This window comes from Cyrtonyx montezumae, unplaced genomic scaffold, assembly GCF_038088225.1.
Source record: "Cyrtonyx montezumae isolate F1298 unplaced genomic scaffold, pur_monq_1.0 scaffold_1, whole genome shotgun sequence".
NCBI lineage: Eukaryota > Metazoa > Chordata > Aves > Galliformes > Odontophoridae > Cyrtonyx > Cyrtonyx montezumae.
Window position 1 is genome coordinate 15,811,706 of NW_027071825.1, and position 12,609 is coordinate 15,824,314.

The 12,609-nt window shown below is 37.3% G+C and overlaps 1 protein-coding gene across 1 annotated transcript in view; it reads right to left on the bottom strand.

Moving 5' to 3' along the window:
* Positions 1 to 630: 630 nt before the first annotated feature.
* ABCA4 (ATP binding cassette subfamily A member 4) overlaps positions 631 to 12,609 on the bottom strand; it is a 69,176-nt gene continuing 57,197 nt past the window's right edge. Inside the window, exons 38-49 of the mRNA XM_065741853.1 lie at positions 11,348 to 11,495; positions 9,964 to 10,087; positions 9,141 to 9,270; positions 8,122 to 8,242; positions 7,254 to 7,316; positions 7,030 to 7,136; positions 5,906 to 6,047; positions 5,194 to 5,328; positions 3,543 to 3,646; positions 3,365 to 3,457; positions 2,782 to 3,031; positions 631 to 1,863 (exon numbers count right to left, since the gene is read on the bottom strand). Of these exons, the coding sequence (XP_065597925.1) occupies positions 1,741 to 1,863; positions 2,782 to 3,031; positions 3,365 to 3,457; positions 3,543 to 3,646; positions 5,194 to 5,328; positions 5,906 to 6,047; positions 7,030 to 7,136; positions 7,254 to 7,316; positions 8,122 to 8,242; positions 9,141 to 9,270; positions 9,964 to 10,087; positions 11,348 to 11,495 (1,540 nt within the window). The 3' untranslated portion in view covers positions 631 to 1,740. The remainder of the gene's footprint in view (positions 1,864 to 2,781; positions 3,032 to 3,364; positions 3,458 to 3,542; positions 3,647 to 5,193; positions 5,329 to 5,905; positions 6,048 to 7,029; positions 7,137 to 7,253; positions 7,317 to 8,121; positions 8,243 to 9,140; positions 9,271 to 9,963; positions 10,088 to 11,347; positions 11,496 to 12,609) is intronic.

Below are 12,609 nucleotides of genomic sequence, written 5' to 3' on the forward strand. Positions count from 1 at the left end.
AAAAAGAGTGTGTGCTGCCTGGAGGCAGGTGCTTTGTGACAAACAACATTACCAAAGAATATGAATGGTTCCTGGAATAAAGAATTAGGCAGTCTCTCAAATACCTGTTTTGGGTCTAAGCTATAATTTGCCAAATGGATCTAAGGAAAGAAGAAATGGTGGATGTAACACATCCTGTGAAGACCTTCTTTGGAGGGTGTTTATTTTGTTTTGTTTTTAATATTTTTAATTAGTAAATTGTAAATAAGGTTCACAATATCTGATCTATGCTGTATCCATGACATTTGGTCTGTTTCAGATAACAGGTCCTTAACATATTCTAAAAGATCCTAAAGGACATTTAACCTTATATTTTTTTGTTGTCATTTTCTGAATAATTTCAGTGTACTTTGTGAATCCATAAACTGACTGCTAGCATTCAGAATGGTCACTCCCTTCCTATTTTCAGATCCAGGGAGAAAAAATCTGCTACAATTTGAACTTCCTGTTTTCTTTTTCACAAGATGTTCAGTGGAATTTAGTTGGGTTTTGTGTAAATCTCGGGGAAAAAAAATGAAATATGACTGCAATCTATCTGAAGAAACTGTTTTAGAATATAAAGAGAATGTGTAGATACTGTTTTGTTTCATGATGAATTTATTTAATATAATGGATGTATAGAAAGATTTTGCAACTGTTTGCAAGGGTGGAATCTGCAATAAACTCTAGCCTATGTTTTGAATTCAACTGAAATTATTATGGCAAAAGAGGAAGATTACAGCTGGTTGCCAAAATTTCACAATTGTTTGCAAAGTACAAAGAAAGAATGTCCTTGCAACAAATAAGATCTATATAAATTGAAGAAAAAACTAAAAAAGCAAAAATACGTGACCCACGTTTTATTTCTGTATAGCACGTTGGAGATTTTTTTTTTTTTTTTTTTTGAAAACAGAATGGTTGCTTGGCTAAGTGAAGCAATACGTAATTGTGAATCTGTTTGTAATACTGTTATTTTACACTAGTTTAATGGTGAATCAGAGAAAAGAGCTAAATGTCAAATGATTTCCCATCATGCAGTACAAGCAAGCTGAAACTTTTTGAGCACAGAGAAATCACATAACCTATTTACACTTGAAGTCCAGGTCACAGGAAAGAAGAAAAGTTTGGTCTTGTTTAGTAACAAAGATGTCTTTCCAAGCCTCCATGAGAAAACTAACCTTTGGCCAATTTAGACATACTATTTTGTTTAAATTGCAATTTGATATTCTGCTTCCATTTCTGAACTTGAAGATCAGTGAGTATTAGGTCATTTTCATTAATATTTTTCTTTTAATCAAATTTCTTGCCTTAGTCTGAGATTGGAATGAATTCTTCCCTGTTGCTGAGACAAATTTGTTTCCACTGGCAAGAATGAAAAGTAAGAGTTAACCAAGAAAATCCTACTGGCTGGAAAGTACCAAGTAGAGAGACTATTTTTAATTCTCTTCACATGTCAGCAAGGAGGAATGAGGCTTCTCTTCTTGCATCTTATAGCTAACTTTATATCAGAGAGAGATTTTGTTCTAGAACAAGTACCTGCTTTTAGCATGTACTATATGTAAAGTTCCTGGTAGAGCAGCAGAAGTTTGCCACTGCTAAGGACTTATAACCACACTTCTGAAAGTTACAAAAATACAGTATAATGCTGTGCATGACAGCCTTTCTTTTACCTTTTTACTGCTCTGGTATGGCACACTAAACGCTAGTGACTGTAGGAATAGTCTATGCAACTGCCTGCTGCTGTGAAGCAGGGGACACCTTTGTTTCTCGGCTGGATCCAGCTGCACGAGGATGCAGAGGAATTTCCTCGTCCTCCACATGTTGCTTAGCAAAGTTCACAAAAACCTATGTAAAGAAAGAAGAAAATGACATCAACTGAGATTAGTTAGTGGAATGTCTCTATACATTTGTATCCATCTGGCCTCTCTGCAGGGAAGGGGCAGAAAGGGGAATCCAAAGATATGTACCGAGAACTGAGACACTAGGCATCAGCAGGGATCGTAATCACTCCTTTATTGTGATAAACTTCCTTGCAATTTCCTTCCTTTGGATGCAGTGACTTGCAACTAAGATCCTATTTTGTCTTCAGCAGGAGATGGATATTTGTACAATATAATTGAGCTTACTGGTGGTGAGGAAGAGGGGACAGTGGTTTAGTAGGAAGCTGTAAGGCAGCCAGAATGTCTCTCTAGCACCCTCACCAACACTAGCTTTATCTATGTGGATCATTAGCTACTCATGAAAGCAGGCAATGGGGCAAATAGCCTCTAGAGACTGATTGAGTATTGTCAACAGTCCCAGATTTTCCAGGCTCTATTTATTAATCGATTTTGTATAGTAACATGCAACAGAGATATAAAAGCATTTACCTACATACCACCATATCTCTATCAGGATCTCAGACACAACACAACCCAAATCTCTTACACAAAAGAGCATTTAAAGAAATATTAGATCACTCCCAGCTCAGCAAGCCTTAGTCTGACCAGCTGACTTTGCTTAGGTGCTGCTCCTGACAGAATGGGTTTGCATGAACTCTGGCATCTGGGAAATGCTGTCTCAGCAGCTTTCAATTGGCACCTATTTACATGGAATTAGTTACAGATTTCTTATCTGATTTACCCTCCTTGATGAGGGGCCTGGAATTTTGTCTGAGAAAGAGGTTCAAGATGACTCTCTACTCTGAGCAGCTTGGTCCTTCAGTTGATTGGACACATTGTCATTGAATAGGCCTTCTTATGGATGATTTATTTTTTCACTCACCTGATCTAATGTTGTTTGAGAGACAGAATATTCTTCAATATACAAGTTTTCCTTATTGGAAATTATTAACCGAAAAATCTTAGCCAGAGAGGAGGAGCAAATTTGATACTGCAGCATGTTGTAGTGTTTCTCTCTCTGTAAACTCCCTGGAAAGTTTATGCGTATGAATTGCTCAGCACGACTTGGATCTGGTGGCAGCCCAGTCTTTGGAGCCTTGATTTTCAGGGTGACAATGTAGCCATCTCCAAACCTGTGAAACACATACAGGTTTCGAAATTGGATGAAGAAATCATTTCATTGTTCATTGAAAAAGTCATTTTCAGTAAGTATGAAAACATTACCAATATCTGAAAAATAATGCCTAAGATCTAGCCTGGTAAAAAGCTCTATATTTGCCCTGCAGAAGTGGCCTGTAGCATAATGGAGTTGAAATGAGGTCTGCCTAAATTGTCTAGAATAGCACACACCCAGAAATGGGTCTGTTCAAAAAAAAGCTCTTCAGGTTGGTTTGCTGTATTAGGAATGGTTCACGTCACATATACTAAATTTTCCCATTAAAAACATTACAATATATTCAACTTACTTATATTTTAGCTGCTGAATTGTGCCCAGGCATTTGAAGGTACCTTTTACCATGATGGCTAGACGAGTGCAGAGAGCTTCACATTCTTCCATACTTTCAAAACAGAGAACAGACATTTGAGATAGAAGCTAGAAGACGAACATCAGCTGCTCTGAGATTCTGAATTCCAACTCTATACCTGTGTGAAGTTAGAACTACAGCTCGTCCATCTCTGAGCACGCTCACAATAGAATCCCACAGGAGGCGCCGGGACTGAGGGTCCATTCCAGTAGTTGGTTCATCCTGGAATGTAAATGTTAAAAGCAGTGAGATTCAGAGAAGCGGGAAAAAAAAAAAAAAAGAGGAAACCATTTAGAAAGGAAATCATCAGAGTCAATCTTGCACATTTGGGATCTAGCTTATCACTGCTTCCCTACCGAAATCTGTGCCTTGAGAATGCACAAGCATCTTGACAAGTGTATAAGTGAATAGGTAGTAATGTGCTTCTTGGCACAACGCAGTGAGGAAACAAATACAAGAAATTGCAGATAGGAATACAGCACTGTCTGTGTATGATCCAGCAACAGGGAAAGGAATGCACTGACTGTAACAAAGGCAGTCCAAATTCCAAAGCTCTTAGCATCAAAAATGTAAGTATCCTATTACCAAAAGAACATAAAATAAAAGTAAATGGAAGGAGACTCATGATAGTAATCGCATCAAATCATGTCAAGTGTGGCTTTAAAAGTGATCTTCCTTAGAGAGAAACACAGGATATTTTACAACCCAAGAAGCTTGCGAAGCTACCCTGACTTAGATCAGTGGATGATCTGATCTGTATAAATTAGTCAACCCAGTTAGTAGTTAGAAAAGTGAGAATACATGTAAAGGCATATTAAATAGCACAAGTAACCATGCTATTAAAAAATAATTAATGTTTCCTTATAGCCTATCAATGCAGGCACTGCAGTATATTCTGAAGAATTTTTGTAGCAATTTCATTTAGAATTACCCTTGAGAAATGCAATTATGATAATTTATACTACTTGATAAGAACTTCATTTTATCTGTTGTATAGTTCATTCTAAATCTGTATAGTTCATTTCAAAGATAATAGAGGTTGCAAAAAGGTAGCTATCTTCCTCTGTTCTGCTGGAAAAAGCAGCAAGGCATATGTCATGAGATCACAGAAGCATAGAATGGCTTGGAATGGAAGGGATCTTAAAGATCATCTGGTTCCAACCCCTCTGCCATGGGTAGGGCTGCTGCCCACCAGATCAGGCTGCCCAGGGCCCCATCCTACCTGTCCTTGAATATCTCCAGGTATGGGGCATCCACAACTTCCTAACATCTAATTCTCCCTTCTTTTACTGTAAAATCATTCCCCCTAGTCTTATCACTATCAGACCACGTAAAAAGTTGTTCTCCCTCCTGTTTATAAGTTCCCTTTAAAGTTTCCCTTTTAAACAGTGGAAGGACACAATGAGGTTGCTCCAGAGCCTTCTCTTTTCCAGGCTGAACCAGTCATCACTTACACGATCGGTTACACTCTGACAAGAAAAGACAGGCTGAAACCAATCACAGATTTAAACTCATTTTTCTGGATTATATATTTTAATATCAAACCTTTATCAAAAATCTTTCATAATAACTTAGGTTCTATCTGAAACATAGTTATGCATTCCAGTCTACTCCTAATATTAAAAAACTCAAGACTACACCAAAGTATATATACGTTGAGGCAGAAAGGAGCTTGCAGGAACAATCATACACATCCTTGTAGCTCTCCAGCATGTTTTTATGAGATGTCATACTGAACTACCACACAGCAATGTTACCAAGACACTTACTAGCAAGATGAGTGGAGGGCAGCCTATCAGTGCAATGGCAGTGGAGAGCTTGCGCTTGTTGCCACCACTGTAGGTACCAGCCAGCTGGTCAGCATACATAGGAAGTCCCAACTTCTGGATGCCCCATTCAGCAACCTATGAGAAAGAGCATTTTTTTTTTTTACACAGCAACTAATCCTCAGCAGACTGGATTATTGATACATCCCTCTTCTGGCAGAGAATGAGAAAACCCTTGGGTTTTAGTGGACTTTTGGTTTTTTTTAGAATGCACTGTGGTCCAAAAAGTTATGATGATGAGGGGAATTTTAATCCCCTGAAGCAAAGCCATATCTCCAGCATTAGCTGTAGAATTCTTATCAGTGCAAGAATGTACATTATTTTTCATCTGGAACCTTCTCCAAGTTTTCTTTCTCATATATGAACAACTTCAAAGACAAGAACAAAACTATAACAGTATCAGTTCTGAATCATATTGTTTGCCTTCCAGAGATGGCTCTACCTTTTTTAAAGTACTATTAACCATCTAAGATCCTGGATTTGATAGCCCATTCTTGTACTTAACTCCAAATGACAAGAACCACCCCCAGGACTTCAACACAGAGAAAGGCAACCCCAATTTGGAAAATCTGGCCTTTGACATGAGGTGAGCTCATTAGAGTCATCACAGACATTCACTGTAACTACATACAAATCAGAAGCAAGAAGGCTTTACCCTCTTGATTTCCTCTGCTGGAACACCTCGCAAACGAGCATATAAATAGAGATGTTCTCGTCCTGTGAGCAGGTCATCAAGGGCATCAAACTGAGGGCAGTATCCCATGTTTTGATGAACATTAGAGATATGGGTCAATATGCTGGAGAAACAAAGAAAATATTATTGTATGTATAATATTAGCTTTAATACAGTTTGAATAAAATCTCTATTTTCTGGGACAAAACTCTTGTAAGGGAAATGAATTCTCCCCAGTACAAGATCCTACTAAAATATGTCTGTACAGTATAGCAAGGAATATATTCTCTTCTAAGTCAGCTAAGTCCTGGTTAAAAGTGCAAACTCACTTCCTGTTTAAGCCAACATAAGGAGAAATTCTCAATAGATTTTTTTGTTTGTTTGTTCGCAAATGGTGCTTTTTTAAGATTTAAAAATCATGAAGTTTCATCTTGGAGTCACTATGAAAAGACATGCAAGACACAAAGCTAACAGTGTTTGCTGGTAGTGGCAGTAAGACAAGATGAAAGAAGTACAGAATCATAGAATAACTGAGGTTAGTGGGGACCTCTGGAGATCACCGTGTCCACTCAGCCTACTCAAGCAGGGTCAAATGCAGCAGGTTGCCCAGAACCATGTCCTGGCAACAACATAGCAATGTGTTCAAATCACATCAATGGACAGTCAAACTCCAGTGGCACCTAAGAAACCCAGACATACAACCTAGAACTAAACTGACATAAATAAATATCAAATCATGACATAGTGATCACTTATGGCATTATACCAGCATTATATAAACAAAGCAGTTAAAAAAAAAAAAGCAGCCAGATAAAATTCCCAAAGCTCAGATCAAAGTACTCTACTGGATAGGTTATCTTCTGTTTGAGAGCTCTTGCTGTTACACTTGATTACCTTATCCCATTTCTAGCATTATTACAACTCATCCACAGATTTTACAATATGATGTTGAAGGTGTGAAGTGCTGGTGTGGTCCCTTTCAATGCCATATAACAGGAAAGGAGCTGCTGAGTCATTCAGACTATGAGTTTACTCTTGTAAGTGGATTGTCCCAGGGCTTTTTGTTTTGTTTATTAGTGTTTTGTTTGTTTGTTTAAGGCATTTACCTATTGCCAGCCACCACAGCATCTCCAGATGTCACTTCAGTGTCTCCAGTCAGCATTTTGAATGTTGTTGTTTTGCCAGCACCATTCACTCCCAAAAGACCAAAGCACTGAATTATAAAAAAAAAAAATCACATTTTTTAGTTTTTCCAACTTATAAATCAACAGGAGCATGCAATTTGAACTGATCCCTGGAATGACTGATGTAGTGCTACTGAACAACTTACCTCTCCAGGACGGACGCCAACACAGAGTCTGTCCACTGCTGGCTTATGCCTACCTGCATAAATCTGAATTGACAAAAACAATCAAAAATCCTATTTCAAGATTTTTGCAGCAAAGACAATTTTCTAAATTTTTTAGTTAAATGGTATTGGGATGAGGCAAAACAAAAGTAAAAGAGCAACTAAATAAAATTTTAAAAGAAAGAGCAAGCATCAACAAGGTTAGGCATTTATTTAAATAAATTTATGCAAAAAAATGCAACTTTTCCCTTCAGGAACCTTTTTCCTTCATATCTTTAGCACTAGAAGACAGACCTGATGTTTTGCTGCTACAAAGTATCTCTGACATCATACAACACAACAAAATAGTTTGTAGAATGACACTTCAATTCTTTATTCATGAGATCCCAACAATGTGTGCAATCTTTGCACTTCTGTAGCTCCGGCTTGCAAGTATTCTGATAGCATCAATTACATACCCTCAATGTCTGGAAAGATAAATTAGTGATTACTATAGTCCTTAATATGAAAGGGACTAAATGATTAACCTGAGATTGAAATTCACCGATGGAGAAAAAACACTGCAAAAGAGAATGCTAGTAGTAGAAATGCATATTCAACAGATATGTCAGGATGGATGATGTGAGGTAAAATACCAAAGGAGTTCACTGTCCTGGACTTTCCTGAGGTTTGATCTCTATTATAAGGAAACTGACAAATAACATATCATACCTGACTTCCAAATTGTTTCTTATTTTCTAAGGCCAAGGTTGATTTTGAAAGTAATACCATCTGAATCCACAGCTGAAATACATTCTGAAAGAATCAATTTACACTGGATTCACTCATTTCATTCTTCTCAAAATAGTACCTTGGTCAGTTCCTGTAATTCTAAGATATTTGTTTTGTTCCCTCCATTCATAATTCTTTTTCTTTCTTCTGCAACATCCTCATCTTCACCAATAATAGGGGACTTGGCAGCCTCAGCAAACCTGGAAAAAAAAAATGATATCAGAAATGTTGAGTTGATTTGAGTGTAGTTACCATAGTGTGAAAAACAAGAGCTGTTCAACTGCCAAAGCCCTGACTGGTGGGAGTGGTGAGATTGAAATTCCATACTGTAACACTGGCTAGAGAATTATTGCTGCTGGAAGTATCCCTGGCCTTTGAAAGTTAAGCCCTTAATACTAAAAAGGGATGAAACTGTTCAAATGATCACAGCACTGCCAATTGCTTATATGGCATAACCTGCCTCTAAGCCACAGCTTTTGCTATTTGACAGCTCTTCAGTACCTACTAATAGATTGTATATGCATCTTTTGATTTGACTTCCTTGTAAGATGGTATTTTCAGAATTATAACAACTAGTACTCCTGTTGGCAATCCCTAACAGCAGTGAATGACCAACTCACACTTGGCAGGCAGCTGTTTTCATTGAAACAGATATGTAATGTAGACAGGAGAAGCTTGAATAGTACCCTGGCTGTGACCGCTGTGTGCAATGGACTAGAATTCTAGTCTTGGTACGTCAGGCTAGTACTATGCCAGTACTTAGGAAACTACAAGCTTTCCAAGTGATTGTACAATCTCACCGTTACGATCTTAATCTATGAAATTCACACTGAAGTCTTAGTTAAAGAAAACTCATTTATTTAATAAGTGTTTAAACAGAAATAAAAGTATGGTTATACAATGCAGATACATAAGCATAGATAAAGCAAGATAAATAACAACAAATTAAGATGAAATCAGATGACTAAAGAGAGTAAAACTACAGACGCTGCCAAAAAACTTTGAGGAAAAGGAAGCAAAAGACAATAGAAGCATACAGAACAACAAAGGCACTCACCCTGCTGCTGAAGGAGCATTAACACAAACTTTCAGACTTACCATCTTGAAGGGAATAATCGGTGCTGCATAAGGAGATTCAGAATGAAGAATGCAACTCCTTGAACAGCCATGGCAACCAGGTTCTTCCCAACAAAGTCCCACTGAAAAGGATTGGAAATGTGCTCCTCACCTTTGGAGAGGTGAAGCACCAGAAAGCAATGAAATACCACTGAAAAAAACCTACTGCTCATCAGAACAAAAGGTCTAAGTATAATAGTTTAGGAAGAAAATCTGTAATTTTTAATGACAATCAGGCAACATCTGCCATTTTTCACTGCATTAAAAATACATATTCTTAAGAAACAACTGTGGCATGGGAGCAAAAACAAATGTAAGCTCTCTGAATATACATGTATTATATAACATGGAATCTGCATGGATTATATGAAAGATATTTTCTGGGTGGGGAAAAAACTTTGATATCACTATACTTTTAATAAAGTTTGGTACAAGGAAGCTTATACCAAACATCCCTAAAGAAAGTATTTGAAGAACATCTACTTAAAATATTAACAAGTGTCACTTAAGTATTCAAATTAAATGAAATTATATATTCTAGCTGTGATCTACAAGTTATGAAAATACACCAGTCTGGCACTGAACAAATAGGTTAACTTTCAGTACAGTCCACTAGTCAGGCCCTAAAGTTCTGGCAACTTCATCAGCTGTGATTCCTTCACTGAGGCTCTACTTTCATACTCATACACCTGATCATGTGAAAAAGGAGGACTGCTAATATTCCAAAACCACACTTCCAACCATCTCACCCAAGGTCAGGACATGTACCACTGATACACCTTGTTGGTTATTATATCCTACTTACCAAACCTGGCGTATACTTCACTCACAGCTTGATTTATGGCCAAGTCAATGAGGCCACGGCCCAGGCAAAAGTGTGGAAAGACAATTAGCAAATTTTTCAAAGTTTTATTAAATCTCAGCAAAGTCTATAAGAAACAGAAACAATATAATAAGCAACTGAAACAAGATTTCTTTAAGAAAACATAGTAAAAAAAGTGAAAAGTTTTTTTTTTCCATGTCAGAGAAATGGGTTTGTTCTGTATTTATCAGCAGCAGAACAGAATACACTGTGTACCAGGCAAGATGCTTGTGAAAAATTTTCAGGGGGGGGAGAAAAGTTGATCTTTGTAATGGAATATTTTTCTGTTTCAGAGGCAACGTGTACTCCTGGTGTCAGCTATTACAAACAGGAACTGTAAGCAACAAGTGTGGTACTTCTCGATCATAATATCTTTATTTATAGCTGGAATATTTCCATAATCAGGATTCTCACAATCTAAAGAACCACTAGTGTCTGGACATAACTACACAGTAGACTTTGGTGCAATGAGGAAACAACCAAAACAGTACAAGTATACTTGCATCAATCTAACTGCTCCATCACTGAATCCAGAGAAAGGCAGTTATCCCTCTGTCATTATGTCGTTAGAGAAAAAATGTCTGCAGTGGAGATGAATTCCCAGGAATAATACTGACCTGCTGCCCCACAGACTGACTGGCAGTAGACTTGCTGCCCAGGGACATGACAGAGAATGCAAGAACAGCAAGGATAGAAAGTATTGTAAATTTGGCCCCTGATGCCATGACCCCAATTGAATAAAGATGTGGGTTTTTTTTTCTTCCTGACAAACAACAATGCTTGATCGCTCAGCATGTCTAAAAATGCATTATCAATAATGACAGGTAATAGGATTGCAGTCAGCTATAGGAAAGATGTCAACCTCAGCAGTTAAAGTATTAGCAGCTGTAGAGGCAGTAGTAGAGCGTACAAGCCACCAGTGTTATAAACTGGTCATTCTAAGAATTACTGTATTCTAGCTATTCTTGTACTTGGCTAGCAGAACTAAGTGCTACTTCTTCCTGTACAACAGAGACTGCAGAAGCAAATACCAAGTCTCATGCCCTCTCCTCCTCAGCTGTGAAAGCGCACAGAAGTTCGCTCATACGGATGAAAAACATTCAGTGTCATTCCTCATGTATGTGGATGGTTGGTAGCCCAGAATACTGACTGACCTGAGGTTCACTTCTCCAGGTTATTCTGCTCAACTGTTCCTCACATAACTTGTCATTTTTCTGACACTAAATAAATGAATGGGGAACTTGCCAAAGTTGAAAAAGAGAGGTAGAGATGGTTATATTTTGGAAACAGCCTTTTAAAACCGTGTCACAACAAAAACATCACTTACAGGGTTATTTTCAAATAGCTCCAGGATGAATGTAATGGCACTGCTGTTGATCCCCACAAAGAGATTAATGCAAGACAATGCAACATATGCAGTGCTAGGGACGCTGAAGAAAGAAGCAGCAGGGTACATCATGGGAATTACTGCCCACCTGCATGCAAGAGATGAAAATATTATGATATCTGCTTATCAGTGTTATGTCAGCTGACCTCATAAAAACATAATTACGAGCTTTGTTCTCATTTCAAGTGTAATCAACCAGAGGCTCCACTACAATATTTTTTCCCTTGCTACTAGATACAAAGCTTTTCTGCTTAGTCTTGTTTGCTGTTGATATGCAGGGCAACAGATTGCTAAAACTGAGAAAACAGTGCTAGCAAGGTTATCATCACCCCAGATATCCTTGCACATTTCACTGGACTGTACATGTAGTGGGAGAAACAGGGGAATCAAAGACAAAGCAAGAGCTTCCTGTACCATTATTTCTAAGAAATAGCTAACACATATTCAGCAGCACAGGAACAGCATAGTTCTGGAATAAAATTACAATTCTTAGCAATAATCAATCCAACTAGGAAGAATTCACTAGCAACAGACAGACTTGGCTAATGAGACAACATACAGAATGATCCTAAATTTCCCATTGTGACAATGTCTGGATATGAGGGCTAATGTGGGATTCTGTGAATTTACTTTCCTTTCTTAAATTTTTATTTTAAATAGTGAATTATAAAATTATCACTCAAGTCAGTGCTATGTGATTATATTTTTTCAACTTGATAGATACTTTATGAGAGGAAAATTCAAGTGTCCATGGGGTCACAAATTACAGTATTTAGAAAACAAACACACATACGAACAACATAGCAACAGAAAACTTGAGACTATAATTACACTTAAGAAAAATATAATGAAACAAACATTCTAATAGCATTTAACATTGACTGTTTTACAGAGAAGGAATGATTATAATTCTTTGCATTTTCTCAGGAATGTAATTCAAAGAATATAAAAACTTCAGAAAATTAAGGTTCTATGTCCAGAAAAGACCTGTGGCCTTTAAGGTTTGATTTATGACATACATAGGAAGATAAAAAGTTTTTTTCTTTTTTTTTCTTCTTTTTTTTTTTTTTTTTTTTTAGCTCCAGAGATAAGTCTGGTGGATTGTTTTCCCTAACTACCCTACTACAAAGCTAAAAGAAAAACAATCTTATGGATAGAGACATAAAATCACTAATTAAATGAGAGGAAGTAAATTCTACTCA